This window comes from Triticum dicoccoides, chromosome 3B (genome assembly GCF_002162155.2).
Source record: "Triticum dicoccoides isolate Atlit2015 ecotype Zavitan chromosome 3B, WEW_v2.0, whole genome shotgun sequence".
Lineage (NCBI taxonomy): Eukaryota > Viridiplantae > Streptophyta > Magnoliopsida > Poales > Poaceae > Triticum > Triticum dicoccoides.
Window position 1 is genome coordinate 4,803,595 of NC_041385.1, and position 20,173 is coordinate 4,823,767.

Genomic DNA, 20,173 nt, shown 5'->3' on the forward strand with positions numbered 1-20,173 from the left:
GGGCTTCTTCACTCCTCGCTCGAGGGTGGTTGGCGCGGGTCAATGGCTTCCTGCGTTGCATCGCGCTAGTGAGGAGCGCGGCGACGGGCTCTAGCGGTGGGGTCGCGGGAGCCTGGTGCCAGCGCGGTGGGCTTCACGGGGCGGGCTCGCACCCGTGGCTACGTGGCGGCCTGGTCTGGGCTCGGCCAGATCTGGCAGGCTGGCAGCGCCGTGGGCGGCGTGCGATGTCTCGCCGGTGGCTGATACGTCTCCAACGTATCTATAATTTTTGATTGTTCCATGCTATTATATTACCCCTTTTGGATGTTTATGGACTTTATTTTACACATTAATATCATTTTTGGGACAAACCTACTAACCGGAGGCCCAGCCCGTATTGCTGTTTTTTTGCCTATTTCAGTATTTCGAAGAAAAGGAATATCAAACGGAGTCCAAACGGAATGAAACCTTCGGGAGCCTAACTTTTGGAACGAACGTGATCCAGAGGACTTGGAGTGCAAGTCAAGAAGCAATCGAGGCGGCCAAGAGATAGGAGAGCGTGCCCGCCCCTCCTGGGCGCGCCCCCTGTCTCCTGGGCCCCTCGAGCGGCCACCGATGTACATCTTCCTCCTATATATACCTAAGTACCCCGAAAACATCCAGGGAGCCACCGAAACACAATTTCCACCGCTGTAACCTTCTGTATCCGTGAGATCCCATCTTGGAGCCTTCGTCGGCGCTCCGCCGGAGGGGGAATCGACCATGGAGGGCTTCTACATCAACACCATAGCCCCTCCGATGAGTTGTGAGTAGTTTACCACAGACCTTCGGGTCCATAGTTATTAGCTAGATGGCTTCTTCTCTCTTTTTGGATCTCAATACAATGTTCTCCCCCTCTCTTGTGGAGATCTATTCGATGTCAACTCTTTTTGTGGTGTGTTTGTCGAGATCCGATGAATTGTGGGTTTATGATCAAGTTTACCTATGAGAAATATTTGAATCTTCTCTGAATTCTTTTATGTATGATTGAGTTATCTTTGCAAGTCTCTTCGAATTATCAGTTTGGTTTGGCCTACTAGATTGATCTTTCTTGCCATGGGAGAAGTGCTTAGCTTTGGGTTCAATCTTGCGGTGTCCTTACCCAGTGACAGAAAGGGTTGCAAGGCACGTATTGTATTGTTGCCATCGATGATAAAAAGATGGGGTTTATATCATATTGCTTGAGTTTATCCCTCTACATCATGTCATCTTTCTTAATGCGTTACTATGTTCTTATGAACTTAATACTCTAGATGCATGCTAGATAGCGGTCGATGTGTGGAGTAATAGTAGTAGATGCAGGCAGGAGTCCGTCTACTTGTCACGGATGTGATGCCTATATACATGATCATGCCTAGATAATCTCATAATTATTCTCTTTTCTATCAATTGCTCGACAGTAATTTGTTCACCCACCGTAATACTTATGCTATCTTGAGAGAAGCCACTAGTGAAACCTATGGCCCCCGGGTCTATCTTTTATCATATAAGCTTTCAATCTACTTTTATTTGCATTTTTACTTTTCCAATCTATGTTATAAAATACCAAAAATATATTTATCTTATCATACTATCTCTATCAGATCTCACTTTCGCAAGTGGCCGTGAAGGGATTGACAACCCCTTTATTGCGTTGGTTGTGAGTTCTTTGCTTGTCTGTGTAGGTGCGTGGGACTTTTGAGGAGCCCCCTGCTAGATTGATACATTGGTTCTTAAAAACTGAGGAAATACTTATGCTACTATTGCTGCATCACCCTTTCCTCTTCAAGGAAAACCAACGCAAGCTCAAGACGTAGAAAAAAGGATTTTTGGCGCCCTTGCCGGGGAGGTCTTCGCTCAAGTCAAGACATACCAAGTACCCATCACAAACTCATCTCCCTTGCATTTACTTTATTTGCCATTTGCCTCTCGTTTTCCTCTCCCCCACTTCACCATTGCCGTTTTATTTGCCCTCTCTTTCCCAATCTCTCTCTCTTTTTCGCTTGCCTTTTTCTGTTTGCTCGTGTGTTAGATCGTTTACCTTGCCGTTATGGCTGGTCCTCCTATCCTTGTTATTACTCCCGAACATGAAATTCTCAATTTTAAGCAAAGGGAGGGAGAACATTTAAAAGATGCTTGGCATAGAATTTGCAATGCTCAAAATAGATCTACTATGAAGCTTTCTACTTCTGTTCTTCTTCACAATTTTTATGTAGGCATTACTCCTTGGAATAGATGCGTTCTTGATACCGTTACCGGAGGGGATTTCTTGAGTAACCATACGTTTGATGCTTATAATGCTATGTTAGATTTGTTTGGCCCACCACCTCTTTTGGTTAATGGAACGGTTTTAACTGTAGAACATGTGATGCAACGGCTTGATATTATTGAAAATAAAGTTGCTACTGTTGAGTTGATTGAAAATTTGGATAAAAAGATTCATAATCACATTACCCAATATGGATCTAGGGTTGGAGTTACTTTGAAAAATCTTAAAGAGAAAGAACCTATAGTAAATGAAAAAATAGATCTAGATTCTGCAAGAATCGGTAAACTTGAGGATATCATTCTAACCTAGGTTCCGCGTTTTCTTCCATGAAAAACACTCCAAACCCCCCTACCAAAACTTCCAAGTTTATTTATGTTCCTAAAAATAAGGGTGAATCTTCTAGTAAGGGAGACGCGGATCTCAAATCCATAAGTGTTCATCCCAATTGTCTCTCTATCGTTAAGGAACCTTTTGCTACAAACGAATTTCTTGAATTTTTGCCTAAAGGTTTAATCATTGCTAAAAAGGGAGAAACCCTTGAAGATCATAAGTGCTCTATTGAGGAATTGAGTGCCAAAGATGACACTACTTAGATCTATCTTTGCTTTAATGCCTAGCTAGGGGCGTTAAACGACAGCGCTAGTTGGGAGGCAACCCAATTTTCTTTGTGTTTTTTGTTTTTGTTCCTGTTTAGTAATAAATTTTGCATCTACCTTCTGTTTAGATGTGTTTTTATGCTTTAGTTAGTGTTTGTGCCAAGTAGAACCTATTGGATAACCTATGATGATAATTGATTTGATTCTGCTGAAAAACAGAAACTTTGCGCTCCCGAGAAAAAATTCAATAACTCACAGAAACGTGATTTTGCCTTGATTCTTTTTTTCTGCTCATCAATAAACAAATTGTCCAGGACTGCCTATTTTGGTAGAATTTTTAGAGTTCCAGAAGTTTGCGTTAGTTACAGATTGCTACAGACTGTTCTGTTTTTGACAGATTCTGTTTTTCGTGTGTTGTTTGCTTATTTTAATGCATCTATGGCTAGTATTAAGTGGTATGAACCATAGAGAACTTGAAATACAGTAGGTTTAACACAAAAATAATTAAAGAATGAGTTCATTACAGTACCTTATGTGGTGGTTTTTTTTCTTTCACTAACGGAGCTTATGAGATTTCCTCTTGAGTTTTGTGTTGTGAAGTTTTCAAGTTTTGGGTAAAGCTTTGATGGACTATGGAATAAGGACTGGCAAAAGCCTAAGCTTGGGGATGCCCAAGGCACCCCAAGATATTCAAGAATAGCCAAAAGCCTAAGCTTGGGGATGCCCCCGGAAGGCATCCCCTCTTTCGTCTTCGTTCATTGGTAACTTTACTTGGAGCTATATTTTTATTCGCCACATGATATGTGTTTTGCTTGGAGCGTCGTGTATTATATTAGTCTTTGCTTTTTAGTTTACCATAATCATCCTTGTTGTACACACCTTTTGGGAGAAGCCTACTTGATTAGAATTTATTAGAATATGCTATGTGCTTCACTTATATCTTTTGAGCTAGATAGTTTTTGCTCTAGTGCTTCACTTATATGTTTTAAAGCACGGCGGTGGCTTAATTTTATAGAAATTGCTAGTCTCTCATGCTTCACTTATATTATTTTGAGAGTCTCTTAGAACAGCATGGTATTTGCTATGTTTATGAATTTGGTCCTAGAATGATGAGCATCCAAGTTGGGTATAATAAAAACTATCATAGAAAGTGCACTAAACACTAGGATCAATTTGATGCTTGATAATTGTTTTGAGATATAAAGGTAGTAATGTTAGAGTCATGCTAGTGGGTAATTATGAAATTGAGGAATACTTTTGTTGAAGTTGGCAAGTCCCGTAGCATGCACGTATGGTAAAAGTTGTGTGACAGATTTGTTGTGCGCTTTTGAGTGTCTTCCTTATGAGTGGCAGTCGGGGACGAGCGATGGTCTTTTCCTACCAATCTATCCCTCTAGGGGCATGCATAGTAGTAATTTTCTTTGAGGGATAAGTAGATTTTTGCAATAAGTATATGAGTTCTTTATGGCTAATGTGAGTCCATGGACATACGCACACTCATCCTTCCATTTAGCCAGCCTCTATTATACCGCGCAACTTTCGCCGGTAGCATGCACCCATTATTTACCTTCCTCAAAATAGCCACCATACCTACCTATTATGGCATTTCCATAGTCATTCCAAGATATATTGCCATGCAACTTTCCACCGTTCCGTTTATTATGACACGCTCCATCATTGTCATATTGCTCTTTGCATGATCATGTAGTTGACATCGTATTTATGGAAAAGCCACCTTCATAATTTTCATACATGTCGCTCTTGGTTCATTGCATATCCCGGTACACCGCCGGAGGCATTCATATAGAGTCATATCTTGTTCTAGCTTTGAGTTGTAATTCTTGAGTTGTAAATCAATAAAAGTGTGATGATCTTCATTATTAGAGCATTGTCCCAGTGAGGAAAGGATGATGAAGACTATGATCCCCCACTTCGGGATGAGACTTCGGACTTTACAAAGAAAGAAAAAAAGAGAAAAGAAAAGAAAAAAAGAGGAAGGCCAAAAAGAGAAAAAAAAGAAAGGCCAAAGAAAAAAAAAGAAAAAAAAAGAAAAAGAAAGAGAAAAGAAAAAAATAAAATGAGAGAAAAAGAGAGAAGGGACAATTGCTACTATATCTTTTCCACACTTGTGCTTCAAAGTAGCACCATGATCTTCATGATAGAGAGTCTTCTATGTTGTCACTTTCATATACTAGTGGGAATTTTTCATTATAGAACTTGGCTTGTATATTCCAATGATGGGCTTCCTCAAAATGCCCTAGGTCTTCGTGAGCAAGCAAGTTGGATGCACACCCACTTAGTTTCTTTTGTTGAGCTTTCATATATTTATAGCTCTAGTGCATCCGTTGCATGGCAATCCCTACTCACTCACATTGATATCTATTAATGGGCATCTCCATGGCCCGTTGATACGCCTAATTGATGTGAGACTATCTTCTCCCTTTTTGTCCTTACAACCACCACCATATACCACCATAGTGCTATGTCCATGGCTTGCGCTCATGTATTGCGTAAGAGTTGAAAAAAAGCTGAAGCGCGTTAAAAAGTATGAACCAATTGCTCGGCTCGTCATCGGGGTTGTACATGATGGGAGTATTTTGTGTAATGAAAATGAAGCATGGCCTAACTATATGATTTTGTAGGGATAAGCTTTCTTTGGCTATGCTATTTTGATAGGACATGATTATTTATTAGTATGCTTCGAAGTATTACTATTTTTATGTTTTATAATCTTTTATCTTGAATCATTTGGATCTGAACAATCATGCCACAATAAATAAAATTACATTGAGAATTATGCTAGGTAGCATTCCACATCAAAAATTCTGTTTTTATCATTTACCTACTCGAGGATGAGCAGGAATTAATCTTGGGGATGCTTGATACGTCTCCAATGTATCTATAATTTTTTTTATTGTTTCATGCTATTATATTACCCCTTTTGGATGTTTATGGGTTTTATTTTACACATTTATATCATTTTTGGGACTAACCGGAGGCGCAGCCCGTATTGCTGTTTTTTTTGCCTATTTTAGTATTTCGAAGAAAAGGAATATCAAACGGAGTCCAAACGGAATGAAACCTTCGGGAGCCTAATTTTTGGAACGAACATGATCCAGAGAACTTGGAGTGCAAGTCAATAAGACATCGAGGCGGCCAGGAGATAGGAGGGTGCGCCCACACCTCCTGGGCGCGCCCCCTGTCTCCTAGGCCCCTCGAGCGGCCAGCGATGTACTTCTTCCTCATATATATACCTACGTACCCCGAAAACATCCAGGGAGCCACCAAAACACAATTTCCACTATCGTAACCTTCTGTATCCGCGAGATCCCATCTTGGAGCCTTCGCCGGCGCTCCGCCGGAGGGGGAATCGACCACGGAGGATTTGTACATCAACATCATAGCCCCTCCGATGAGTTCTGAGTAGTTTACCACAGACCTTCGGGTCCATAGTTATTAGCTAGATGACTTCTTCTCTTTTTTTGGATCTCAATACAATGTTCTCCCCCTCTTTTGTGGAGATCTATTCGATGTAAACTCTTTTTGCGGTGTGTTTGTCGAGATCCGATGAATTGTGGGTTTATGATCAAGTTTACCTATGAGAAATATTTGAATCTTCTCTGAATTCTTTTATGTATGATTGAGTTATCTTTGCAAGTCTCTTCGAATTATCAGTTTGGTTTGGCCTACTAGATTGATCTTTCTTGCCATGGGAGAAGTGCTTAGCTTTGGGTTCAATCTTGCGGTGTCCTTACCCAGTGACAGAAAGGATTGCAAGGCACGTATTGTATTGTTGCCATCGAGGATAAAAATATGGGGTTTATATCATATTGCTTGAGTTTATCCCTCTATATCATGTCATCTTTCTTAATGCGTTACTCTGTTCTTATGAACTTTATACTCTAGATGCATGCTGGATAACGGTCGATGTGTGGAGTAATAGTAGTAGATGCAGGCAGGAGTCGGTCTACTTGTCACGGACATGATGCCTATATACATGATCATGCCTAGATAATCTCATAATTATTTTCTTTTCTATTAATTGCTCGACAGTAATTTGTTCACCCACCGTAATACTTATGTTATCTTGAGAGAAGCCACTAGTGAAACCTATGGCCCCCGGGCCTATCTTTTATCATATAAGCTTTCAATCTACTTTTATATGCATCTTTACTTTTCCAATCTATGTTATAAAATGCCAAAATATATTTATCTTATCATACTATCTCTATCAGATCTCACTTTCGCAAGTGGCCGTGAAGGGATTGACAACCCCTTTATTGCGTTGGTTGCGAGTTCTTTGTTTGTTTGTGTAGGTGCGTGGGACTTTTGAGGAGCCTCCTACTGGATTGATACCTTGGTTCTCAAAAATTGAGGGAAATACTTACGCTACTATTGCTGCATCACCCTTTCCTCTTCAACGAAAACCAACGCAAGCTCAAGATGTAGTAGTGGCACGGGCGCATCTACTGCGGCATGCTGCGCAATTGACATTGCCTGCGTGCCCGTTCTGGCGCGGCTCACGACACCTCTTTCGCTCATCTTCGGGGACGGGTCTCGGCCACTCCGGCGCCCTCATCATTGGGTGGACGGTCTGGGCGTGCTCCTAGCACCCGTATCCTAGCGGCCGTGGTTGGGCGTTGCACGAGCCGACATAGGGGAGGTAGGCATCATTAGCATTAGAAAATTGATTGTTCTTTTTTTCATCATTATGACATCATCAGCATTGCATCAGCATCATGTTGCCTTTGTACCGGGTTATCCGGATGTTTGTTCAAACCTCTAGCCTATTTCACTGTTTTCTAAAAAAGATGAATAAATACTCTTTGTTTCTATCGTCCGTTTCTCTAAGACTCACCCGCACATGGTTGTGTTACAATATCTAAGAATTATTTAGTAAATGGGAATTAATTGTTCTAAAAATGAGTCAAATTTGTGCGTGTGATCTTGTTATACTATATTGAGGCCACATATCAAATTTTGCTTGATTTCGAGTTCATTTAATACCCGAACGTTTGAATATGGAGGCAATATATCTTATAAATATATACATGTTTTCCTAAATAAAAATGTTTTTGACCTTTATCTCTTTTTTAAAATGCTGAAAACCTATACCAACAAAACTTTCCACCTAATCAGCCCAACACCCCTTCGTACATAAGGAAGGTCTCAACTTCCAATTAGTGAAAACCCTAATTTGTTTGAGAGACCACCTTCTCATATTTCGTGCACCACGAAACACCTTCCCCGACCTCCCCCCATTTTTAGATCCGAGGAGAGATAGAGTTCCTCCTACCTTTCCACCGAAAACCCTACACAACCAGTTCGTTCTTCATCACATATGATTGTCCAGATCAGATCTCATTGTTCACAACGCCTCCATCTCCTACCTCCAGCCGCGAGCCCCAACAGGCTCAAAGAGAGCCCGCCTGAGCCCGTGCAATTCATAGCCGCAGCCAACCACCAAACTTTTGGTTAGTATTATTGTGTAGTGGGCCACTAATAACAAATGACCATCACATGTTTATACTAAATATTTTTATTTTTTAAGTTTCAGTTTATCAATAAATTTATGTATTTCTAAAATTTATAGTCTTTACATACAATGCCAACTACTATTTATTTTTGTTGTGTCCAATAATATTAACCATATAATTGTGTTAGTATCATGATCCAAAACTTATTATTATGAAATTAAAGAATCTATGTTTACAAATACACCATTCCAAAAGTAGAACTCATGAAAGTTATGCTATTTAAAAAATAGTTTGGGAAATTTTGCTACACTAAATTCCATCTAAATCTACAAAGAATAAAAATACAAAATTGACGACATTAAATGCTAATTTTTACCACTTGAATGTACCATATCTTTATATGTTGTTGTGTCCATTTTAGTTTTTGAAAAAAAAATCTTAGTAGAGGGTTCTACATTAATGTGTATGTCTAATAATTATCTTCTTTTGCCCATAATACGATGTGGGTCCCCTATTTCATAGACTAAGAAAGGAGGCTTCACCTTTATAGAATAAAAAGGAGTCTTCACAATCAGTGGCGGCGCTTGCCAAATTCCTGGAGGGGCGATGGGCTGGGGGCGGCTAGAACAGTTTTGGGCCGATTTCCATTGATTATATGGCCTATATGACAAGGGATACTCAAAGAAAATCTTGTGGGCTGGGGGGCGGTGGCCCAGGTTGGCCCTCATAGAGCTCCACCACTGTTCACAATATTTACATGAAGCGGTCATGAAAAGGAAATATCACAGAATTTAGAGAAAAATTGCACCAATGAATCAATCGGGGATCAAACTAGGCATGGCTTCACAGAAAACTATGAAGTTGAATATCAATTTGTAACCAGACGTGAAAGCATAGGGAAGATGGATCTCAGCATTGAAAAATAAATTGTTTGTTCTTTCCAGATGCTTAATGCCACGCAAATGACAATCTCCATAAAGCATGGGATAAGAATGAAATGTGTAGGTTTGTATAAATGACAACTAATGACTCAAAGAAGATCTCAACGAATGTGCAAGAAGTCCCAACAACAAGAACATAATACCATATAGGACATGGGCAAAACCAACTACCACATAAGCATGAGCTAAGATCGCCTCGGTTGTTTCTTGTTGTGAAGTTGGAGTTGTGGCGGCTATGTTCAGGTGGCGACGATCTGGGCAACGGGTGGTCCGTTCAGTGATCTTTCGTGGCACCATGCTTGCAGGTCGTTGACGTGTGGCCGGTTGCATGTCATATGGTTTTTGTGTGGCTGATTGTGACCTTTGCTGTGTGGACTTTGTCGGCAGCCGTCCGGCATGAGTTGGAGTCGCTTGCTCGGTGAAAAGTGATGCTGGTGATGCCAATGTGCAACCTTGAAGATGTTGTGTGCACGATTCATGTGTTGCAGTGGTTTTCACCCAGTTTTTTCATAACTAACTGGGCAGCTCCATTATACTTAGAATTAATAAAAATGATGGTTAGTGGGCCAATGGACCTCACCCCGAAGCTCACCCTCCACAGCCTCATCTCCCGTTGGCCCACCTTCGCCGCCTTTTGCTTGCCTGTTGCCAGATCCGCGACATTTTTTGCGACACTTCCCTGGCAGCGCTCGTCCACAGGGCATCTCCTCCGGCACAAACCCTTCTCCCGCGCTCCATGAGCTAGCAGCCAATCTCTCCAACGACGACGATGTCAACAAGCTTGAAAGAACCAATGCCGCGGAGACTGCCACGTCTGTGCTCAGCTCAAAGGAAGGCGGAGCGAATAATGAAAACAAGTATCTATGAAATCTTTTTTGAAATGAGTGAAATAAGTTATAATGAAATGAGTGAAATTTGTTATTTACGAAATCTTTTCTGAAATGAGTGGAATATTTTATTATGATATCCTTTTTGAAATGAGTAAAATATGTTAGTATGAAATGAGTGAAATATGTTATTTACGAAATCTTTTCTGAAATGAGTGGAATATGTTATAATGATATCCTTTTTGAAGTGAGTGAAATATGTTATTAATGAAATCTTGGAATATGTATGTTATTAGGATATCCTTTTTGAAATGAGTGAAATATGTTACATGGAATAAGTGAAATCCGTTTTAAATATGTTATTATGAAAGTTGTGAAATATGTTATATGGAATGAGCGAAATCTGTTATTATGAAATTTATTTTGAAATGAGCAAACTATCTTATTATGATTTTTTAAATGAGTGAAATATGCTATTATGAAATATTTTTTGAAATGAGTGAAATATATTATTATAAAATATGTGAACTTTGTGAAATCGGTACTTTAAACTCGTCCAAAATATATTCAGGGTCGGTCTTCTTTTAACGGTCTATTCACCAAGAATTCAAATATGTAAAAACTAAAAAGTTTCAGAAAAAAAATTTCGGTACCAAATTTGTGAGCCGTTCAAAATGATATAAAAATAAAATAAAATACAAGTCTTTAGTTGGAGAGGGAATCTCTGCGCATGCAACGCTTCTCTCCTTCCTCATCTGACACAAAAAACTGTTGTTATGGACCCCCTCCATGTTTGTATTAATGTGTATTCATGTAAGGAAAAGATTGATATCTTATAGAAAAAAGAAGTACTAATCTTGATGTAGAGAGGAACGGCTAAGGATGTGCCGGTACCTACCGGTAGTGCGCTAGTTTCCGCTTGGGAGAAACATGGCCTGGAAAGTTGAGCTGAACAAAGCCAACACCGGTTTTCCCGGCGGGGGGAAAAAGCCAGCAGCGGTTGATGTTTAGTACTGGTTGGCCAGTGAAGAACTCAAGTGGTTCAACTTTGCAGCACGCACAAAACTACAGCTTGCTAAAGGTGTGTGAGTATTTCCATGGGAGGTACCAAAGTGGATCGTACCTACGACATTGACAGCTCTGGAGAAATACTATACACTTCCGACTGTGATCTCAGGAATCTTGAGGCAGTACATGATACGAGTGGGATGCATGAAGGGGTCGCTCGGTCGGCGTATGCCCATGCACCAAGGTCTTCTCCGACCAACCATGGCTCACTTCACTGTCTGCCTCTAGCTGAGTGTCACTCTCTGTAGCATGCTCACCTACTGACGTCCAAGTGGAATGTCGCGCGTCTATATAGCTAGATACCCCTGGTTGCACTCCTCACTCACCTCATCCCTGGCCTAGGCCTTCCTCTCTCTAGTCTCTCATCGCCACCTCGCTCCAGCAGCAGCTTCTATCTCGATCTAGGGAGAGATCAAGTGAGGAGAGGGTGCAGCCATGGCGGACGCGGTGGATGCTCGCCGGGTCTGCGGGATGCCGGAGAAGGCGCAGCTCCACGTGGCGATGCTGGCGCTGCAGTTCGGCTACGCCGGCTTCCACGTCGTGTCCCGCCTCGCGCTCAACATGGGGATCAGCAAGCTCGTCTTCCCCGTCTACCGCAACATCATCGCGCTCTTCCTCCTCGTCCCCTTCGCCTACTTCCTCGAGAAGAAGGACCGCCCCAGGCTCACCCTCGGCCTCGCCGTCCACTTCTTCTTCCTCGCCCTCTGCGGCATCACCGCCAACCAGGGCTTCTACCTCCTCGGCCTCGACAACACCTCCCCCACCTTCGCCTCCGCCATCCAGAACTCCGTGCCGGCCATCACCTTCGGCATGGCCGCCGCGCTCCGCATCGAGAAGGTGCGCCTCGACCGCCGCGACGGCGTCGCCAAGGTGCTGGGCACGCTCGCGTGCGTCGCAGGCGCGTCCGTCATCACGCTCTACCAAGGCCCCACCATCTTCGCCCCTACCGGCGACGACAAGCCGTCGTTGCAGGAGGTGCCGTTTCTGGCGGCCGTGGCCGGGGAGGGCAAGAACTGGACGCTGGGGTGCGTGTACCTCATCGGCCACTGCCTCTCGTGGTCCGGCTGGCTGGTGCTGCAGGCACCCGTGCTCAAGAAGTACCCCGCGAGGCTGTCGGTCACCTCCTACACCTGCTTCTTCGGCGTCATCCAGTTCCTCATCATCGCCGCCTTCTTCGAGAGGGACGCCGGCGCCTGGGTCTTCCACTCCGGCTCCGAAGTCTTCACCATCCTCTACGCCGTAAGCATTTCTATTAGCGCCCTATATATTTCGCAGTTAAGAATTAGTTACTTCCTCGGTCTCAAAAGGAGTACTGCTATAGAGCGTTTTTTACACTACCAGTATTTTGGAATCCCGATCACATACTAATTTCTACTCTCCGTCTGTGGTGCAAATGATACGATAATTTGCTAAAGGAGTAGTGGTAAACAAATTTATTAAAAGTGGTGCAATGCAACAACCTGTACACCTCTCTGTCAGGATCACCGATCTATAGCAGTACTCCTTTTGCAAATTATAGTATTATTTTATTCAGTGTAAATATATATCAAGTCAGTGAGTGGAAGGCATGATGATCCATGTCTCAGATCTTAAGCTGCTTGCTTTTGACTCTCAAGAGATATGGAAATGATTATGCAGACGTAAGGTGGCCGCTGACATGGCAAATGGAAACGGTAATGTATGCAGGGTTTCATCGCGTCCGGCGTGGCGTTCGCAGTGCAGATCTGGTGCATCGACCGCGGGGGCCCGGTGTTCGTGGCCGTGTACCAGCCCGTGCAGACGCTCGTCGTCGCCATCATGGCCTCCCTCACCCTCGGCGAGAAGTTCTACCTCGGCGGGATCATCGGCGCCGCGCTCATCATCACTGGCCTCTACCTCGTGCTCTGGGGCAAGAGCGAGGAGAGGTCGCGCATCGGCAAGGAGGCGCTCATGGCCGCTGCGTCCCCAGCTTCCTCCGGCGGCGGCGAGCGCGAGGTCCGGAGCGCCAAGCTGGCCTCCTCCATCACCCAGCCTCTCCTGCCGCCTTCCTCCACCACCTCTGACAACGTCTGAAACTTAATTGTGCTACCTTACTACTGTGAGGAGTTTTCTCGTTTAAATTCAGGCGGGCATGCATTGCATGCACGCCTATGGTGTGGTGAGCGAGTATGCAGACGGATTTGATTAAAACTAGCTAGGGTTGTTTGGATCGTGCTTGATTATGGTGTGTGCATTAAGGCTTGTCAATTGGAGTAGATCAGAAAACTTGTGCTTGATGTATTGGTACCCTATCTAATTATTATTACTATCACAATAGGGTTTGTCACTATGATTGCCTTAGTGTTTACACTGTTTTTGCAGTCAGTAATTAAGTAATTTCACAACAACAAAAAATCAGTAATTAAGTACTTTGTTGAGCTTCGCATCGACACAAACATGTGGCGGGTCCTCCTCACCATCCTGCGGAAAATTTGGGACTCAAAAAAGGCCAAAAGTCTTCGGCAACGACACTCACCCCCCTCACATTACTTTCTCAAATATTATTGACGATTTCACACTCCAGACTCATAGTCATAGGTTTAAAGAACCTAGTCAAAAGGCAAACGCTTTGTCTTGGGGGCACTACCTCTCCTCACACACCGGTGCTACCTTATAACTCTTGTAACTTGAACCTATGGTTCACCCTTAGGTGGGGATCCTCTACTTAGATGACTTATTCAAAAATAAATAAATAAAGGCATGCAATACAATGTTCATCCTATAGTATAAGGTGAGCAAAGAATGCACAGCATCGTAAATCATCGACATCACATATCTTGGTTTTCTAAAGCTAAAAAGGACCATGGTCATGTAGGAAGACAATTGTTTTTTAGGCCAGGAAGACAATTGTTGGGCTGGAGCTAGATTGGTAAAAACTGTTGCGCATGTGGCAGCCCAAGAAGTCCCATCCAGCCATGCCGACCGAGAGAAAGAGAAGTGGGAAGGGGTGCAAACAGCAAGTGTCGCACGGGCACCAAGGTGCCCGTTTCCAAAAAAATCATTTTCTACAAGGCCAAAAAAATAATGAACTTATTTGTAAGCACATATACACATGTATACTACGCGTGTACAAAATTTCACAACATTCTACTTTGACACATGGCGTACAAAGAAAAGACAAATATGTATTTTCAAATGGGCCGCTTTTTTCGTTTTTGGGCCGGAATTTCTTTTTTTGCATAGCTTACAAATTACACTTAAAAAATGTATGCAATTTTCTGTGAAGATGTTTCAGTGCGCAAAAAATGCCATGTTTTTGGAGAACATTTTTCTTTATTTTTTTCCATGGACAAAAAAAATGTCCATCTGTAAATTTTCGATTTATTTGATCCACTGTGCAAAATTCATAAAAAATTATAATTTCAATTAAAAATGAAATTGACTTTCTCTTATTAATAAAACTGGCACCCTCTTAATTAACAAAATGTCTTTCAAACAGTAATAAAAAATTATCCTCTGGACTCTGCGGCTGCTCCTGGGTCTGTTTGATATTTAAGCTAGTTGGCCATTTGTAAGTTAGCTCTCACGGTAACAAAATTATAATCCGTCATCACGCCGTGAAGATCTCACGACAACATAATAGATCACCAGACACACAAGATTGGTATACGGACAAAATTATCCTCAACAAAATAATGGGCCCCTGTTAATCATGGCTCCGATTCATTATTTTGAGCCCAGCTTCAACATTCATATTTCATAATTTTACAATTTTGTTCACATTTTTGAAAATGTTCATAATTTTACAATTTTGTTCACATTTTCAAAAAATGTTCGCAATGTTAAAAATTATTCAGAAATTCCAAAGAAAATCAAGTGAAAATATTTGGAGTTTCAAAATTTTGTTCGCATTTCCAAAAATTGGTCACATTTTCATAAAATATGTTCTGGATTTTAAATTTCATAGAATTTGTATTTCATAGAAAATTTATAATTTTTGTGACTTAAAGCAAAAAGAATCACTCAAAAACTTTAAAAAATTAAATAAAGCAAAAAACAAAAAATATACAGGAAAAAAATTAAGGCGGGCATGAATGCACGCCTCTTCTCGTTTAAAAACAAGGAGCTTTGTCAATGCAAACATTTTGCAGTCAGCACCATAGAGCTTTTGTTTCCTTACAAACAAGAGCCCAGAATTTCGCGGCCAACGCCCAAAGTTTTGTTTTCTTACAAACAAGGCCAAAATTTTGACAAGTCATGGAAAATTTAGATAGAAATTTTGGCAGCATAACGCGGTTGGGAGCCGGAGATTGAGGTTAATAACAATTATATATGGTATTATAAATGAGATATCACATGTACATGAGCAAAATACAACTTGTGTGCTTTGCCTCCTCCTGTCATCAATACCAGGATTTTCATCTCTAAGAGCTAGCTAGCTGCCAACAAAATACACCAAGCAAGCTACCATTGTTTGTTATTACTAACAATTCTAAAAAGAACTATCTGATCAACCAACGGCTCCATCCATCACCACGGCCTCAAGCTTCACGACCACGAGGATCCATCCTTCTTCAGTCACTCCAAGAGCTACCAAGAGCCAGCCAGCAGCAGTCTCTTGAATACAAAGCGAGCCAAGACGGCAAAACCGTCAATCAGGTCCCCAGAACTGATCATCCTGTAGGATCGAAAGTATGTCTAGAGGATGGGGTGATTAGACTACTTGACCAAACAAAAGCTTAACCTTTTCCTAATTTTAGTTTTTAGCAGATTTTAGCAACTTAGCACTAGTCAAGCAATCTCAACACATTTCAAGCAAGCATGCAAAGAGTATATGAGCAGCGAAAAGTAAAGCATGCAACTTGCAAGAAAGTAAATGGGAGGAGTTTGGAGGGAGCAAAAGCAATGTTGACACGGAGATTTTTAGCGCGGTTCCAATAGGTGGTGCTATCGTACATCCACGTTGATGGAGACATCAACCCACGAAGGGTAACGGCTGCGCATCCACGGAGGGCTCCACCCACGAAGGGGTCCACCAAGAAGCAACATTTGTCTATCCCACCATGGCCAACGACCACGAAGGATTTGCCTCACTTGGATAGATCTTCATGAAGTAGACGATCTCCTTGCCCTTACAAACTCCTTGGTTCAACTCCACAATCTTGACGGAGGCTCCCAAGTAACACCACAATCTTGATGTGTTTTTCTCATTTCCGAGAGGCACAGTCGTGCCTCTCGCCTAAGGAAAAAAATGAAAATGCATTTTCCCGTTTCCGTGAGGCATGGCCGTGCCTCTTGCGAAAAAAAACACGTTTTTCGCAAGAAAAAGAATATAAATTTTGTTTTGTTCAAAAGCTAAAAAAGACAGATGAAAAAACAAAAAAAAACAGAAAAAACCGTCTAAAAAGCTAAAAACGCATACGAAAAAAATATAACTGAAGGGAGTGCCCAGAGCTCTTCCAGTGGCGAGACTGCACCAAGTCCAAGTGATCATTTGGAAGCTTCCGAAGGTGCGCCCTTCAACTAGTTGCTCCCTTCATCTCCCAACAACATTTACTATCTCTTTTCTTTTGTAACTAAAAGACTCGTAAATCCGGCAGATCGGGCGGAAACATAACTGGCTTCGCCCATGGGTGGGCCGACCCAGTATGTGACAACGCGTGCTGCCGTTAGCTAGTTCGTTTTTCTATTCATTTTTTCTGTGTTTTATCGATTTTTCTTTTTTGGTTGTTTCATGTTTTTTGGGGGTTTTGTTTGTTGGTTTTTCCCATCCGGTTTTTTCATTCTTTTTCTTTATTTTCTTTCCCTTTTTCTTTCATTAATACATGGTGAACAATTTTTAATACATGGTCTACAAAATTTCCATTTTTCAGAATTTTGATATTCATTTCAATATTGGAAAACAATTCGAAAATCCAAAACTTGTTCCAGATTAAGTGGCTTAAGTGGTAAGGAACACCTACTCTCTAGCATGGGGTTGTGATGCCGATACAACATTCTTTTTTGGATCAGTTTCGGAACCTTTCATCATTTTTTGGCTGGTTTCTTGGTGGTTTTTTGTGCTGAGTTTCTATAGCCTTTTTTGCTTTTTTTTTCTTTTTCTTCGTTCTTATTTTTGCATCCACTATTTTTAGATTTGTGAGCAATTTAAAAAATTGTTTTCAAATTCATGAACTTCTTGTAGAGAGGAAAAGACAAACCATCAATGTTTGTGAGGGGGGATGTAGAAGGCTAAAAAATTCCATGCAAGGCTTCCATTGATTCAGGGGGTTGGTGGGGGGGGCATTGGCCCCCTCATCTAACATGTACCTATGGCTTCGCTAATATCTATATCAATTGCTATTCATCTATTTACTACCTCTGGCGCCAAATCAGCGACTTCAACTTGACGGCGGGTGAAGTCAAGATAATTTTTGATGCGACGGGGAGGATCAGACATGTGAGTAAGTTGCAAAGACGTGAAGTTTCAGGGGCAGATGCAAATGTTGCAAGGGGGCATATTGAAATAGATCGGTCAATTGATCATGCCCCTTCATGCAGATCTGACGCACCTGGATGTTTCGGAGCAGCGTATCATTGCATGGGCTGGAGCACCTGATATTTCCCCCCTACACATGACACGAGCACGCTCATGCATGGAGGCCGACGGTGCAGTGTCATCCATCGATTACACCACTGGAGGTTCTTGCATTATCTGTTAACATCACCAAGTCTCTGCTCCCGGCTTCCACCCATCCCTGCCTCTCATCGACCAGGGGCACTAATCACTCAATAGTATGTTGTCACCCCGCCTTGCCTCCTCCACCTGATTATCTCTCTTGTTTTTCAGTTGATTCTCTCTCTAGGGAAGGCCGGGGCGAAACCCAGAGGCCTAGTTAATTGTTTTCTTAAATGTCTTGAAAAAATACAATTTCTTTAAAAAGCAGATGGAACATAAATTTATAAAAAACGACATGATTCTAAAAATATCAAAAATGCCATGTTACTTTAAAAAATTGACATTTTTCAAATTGATAAATTTACAATGGTATGAATAAAAAAATGTGTCGTATGATCTATGAAAAGTATATTTATGATATTCTTCATGGAGACGTTTCACTGTGCAAAAATTGTCATGTTTTTTGAGAACATTTTTTTCTTTATTTCCCCCATGGACAGCAACAAAAATTGTCCATGTGTAAAAAAATTATTGGTGTACTGTGCAAAAATTCATAAAAAATGCCTTGCCAATGAAAAAAAATATGTAATCCTCTTAATAATAAAACTGTCATCCTCTTGATTAATAAAATGGCATGGAAACAAAAATGAAAATTCCAACCTGTCAACAATAAAACTACCATCCTATTAATAATAACAATGTCATGCTCTTAACGATAAAACTGATATGCTCTTAGTTAATATGTCATGTTATTAATAATAAAAATATCATGTTATTGATAATTAAACTGCCATCCTCTTATAATAAAAATACCATTTATTAGTTATTAAAATGTCATGCTCTCAATAACAAAACTGCCATATGAGAGTTAAAAAATATTCTCAAAATTGCCAAGAATAATTAAAAATTATCGAAGTTTTTTTGCCATGGGGCATTGCAAAAAGACCTAAAAATCGACATGATTTGGAACAGAAAAAAAATGTTATGGATTAAAATGCAAATAAATTTCTGTGGTACCTAGAATTAAAGACGCTCAGTCTAGTGGTAAGTGGTAAGTGCCCCTGCCCCGTGCGCAGTAGGTCGTGAGTTTTGAAATCTGGTGTCTGCTAGCGCGAGTCTCCGGCGGGCGGGCGACGACCCGTAGCGTCAATCGCCGTCGCCGCTGGCCGGGTCAATCTAACCGGTCCTGCACGGCCGGGGAATTTGAGCGCCATGTCCAGCCACGATTCTCTTCTCTCCAGTCCAGTCTCCGGTGCCCGATCGCGCGCGCGCGCGTGCGTGCGTGCATATAAGCCGCGGCTACTCTGTTCCCCGGCTTGTAACCTAAGCCAGCACAGTACTGCGGCGACATGGCAAGGCTCCTTCTCTTCGCCGCCGACCACGCCGCCGGAGCGCCGGGGGCGGCGAGTCTCGTCCTCGTCGTCTTCGTGGTGCTCGTCGTCGCGGCGGTCGTGGTGTCGCTGTGCACCAGCAGCACGCACGAGAAGCTGTGGGGGCAGCAGCGCGGGTCCTCGTCGTCCGCGCCGTTGCCGAAATCGGACAGCAGCGTCGGCGCGAGCAACCGGAAGCGCCTGCTGTCGGCCACGCTCAGCGGGATCGGCGGCAAGGCGGCCAGGATGGTGTCGTGGAACAGGCGGGCGCCGGGCGGCAGCAGCAGCGACGACGAGGAGGCGGTGGCCGCTCTGGGGCTGGACGACGACGACGAGGCCGTGTGGAGGAAGGCCATCATCATGGGGGACAAGTGCCGGCCGCTGCAGTTCTCCGGGCACATCGCCTTCGACTCCGACGGCAACCAGCTGCCCCCGCCGCCGCCGGCAGTCAAGAAAGCCGCCCCCGACGTCCACGCCGAGAGTTGATCAGCATCTCGATGAGACGATAACCCGTGGATGGACGTTCGCGTCAACTAATCAAGTCAAGTGAGTCGCGGTTTCTTCTTCTCGATTTTTGGTGTGCGTGCGCACGCATGCACGCGCGACGGCGTGCAAAGGTTTGGCGCGTCCGGTGTACTAGGATGCACGTATACGTGAGTGAGTTGTACATAAAGTGTGTCACGTCACGCGTGATGTGTCATCATTTTGGAGCAGAATTTACACGGCTATTGCGCACAAATAATAATACGGGATTCTAAATTTCGGTCAAGTTTACAGTGAAATCAATGTACGGGAAAACTGGTGGCTGATGGACTTTGATTCCCACGGAAATTCCTGTGGAAAATTAAAGTTCCAGCTAAGATCAAGGTTTTTCTTTGGCTGAGTGTTAAAAAAAGTATACTTACGAGAGATTCACTGTTGAAGAGAGGATGGAAGGGAGAAAAAACTGTATGTTTTGTGGGAAGGATGAAACAGTAGATCATCTGTTTTTTTTCTTGCTCGGTTGCTTCTT

General features: G+C 42.5%; 2 protein-coding genes across 2 annotated transcripts; both read left to right on the forward strand.

Annotated features, from left to right (window-relative positions):
- Positions 1–11,417: 11,417 nt before the first annotated feature.
- Positions 11,418–13,484, forward strand: LOC119274267 (protein WALLS ARE THIN 1-like). The gene is made up of 2 exons (XM_037554937.1): positions 11,418–12,414; positions 12,862–13,484. Exons 1-2 carry the CDS (start codon positions 11,611–11,613, stop codon positions 13,225–13,227), a joined length of 1,170 nt encoding a protein of 389 aa, XP_037410834.1. The 5' UTR covers positions 11,418–11,610; the 3' UTR covers positions 13,228–13,484.
- Positions 13,485–19,135: 5,651 nt separating this feature from the next.
- Positions 19,136–19,873, forward strand: LOC119280419. Its single transcript, XM_037561272.1, has one exon. It carries the CDS (start codon positions 19,141–19,143, stop codon positions 19,645–19,647), a length of 507 nt encoding a protein of 168 aa, XP_037417169.1. The 5' UTR covers positions 19,136–19,140; the 3' UTR covers positions 19,648–19,873.
- The last annotated feature ends 300 nt before the right edge of the window (positions 19,874–20,173 follow it).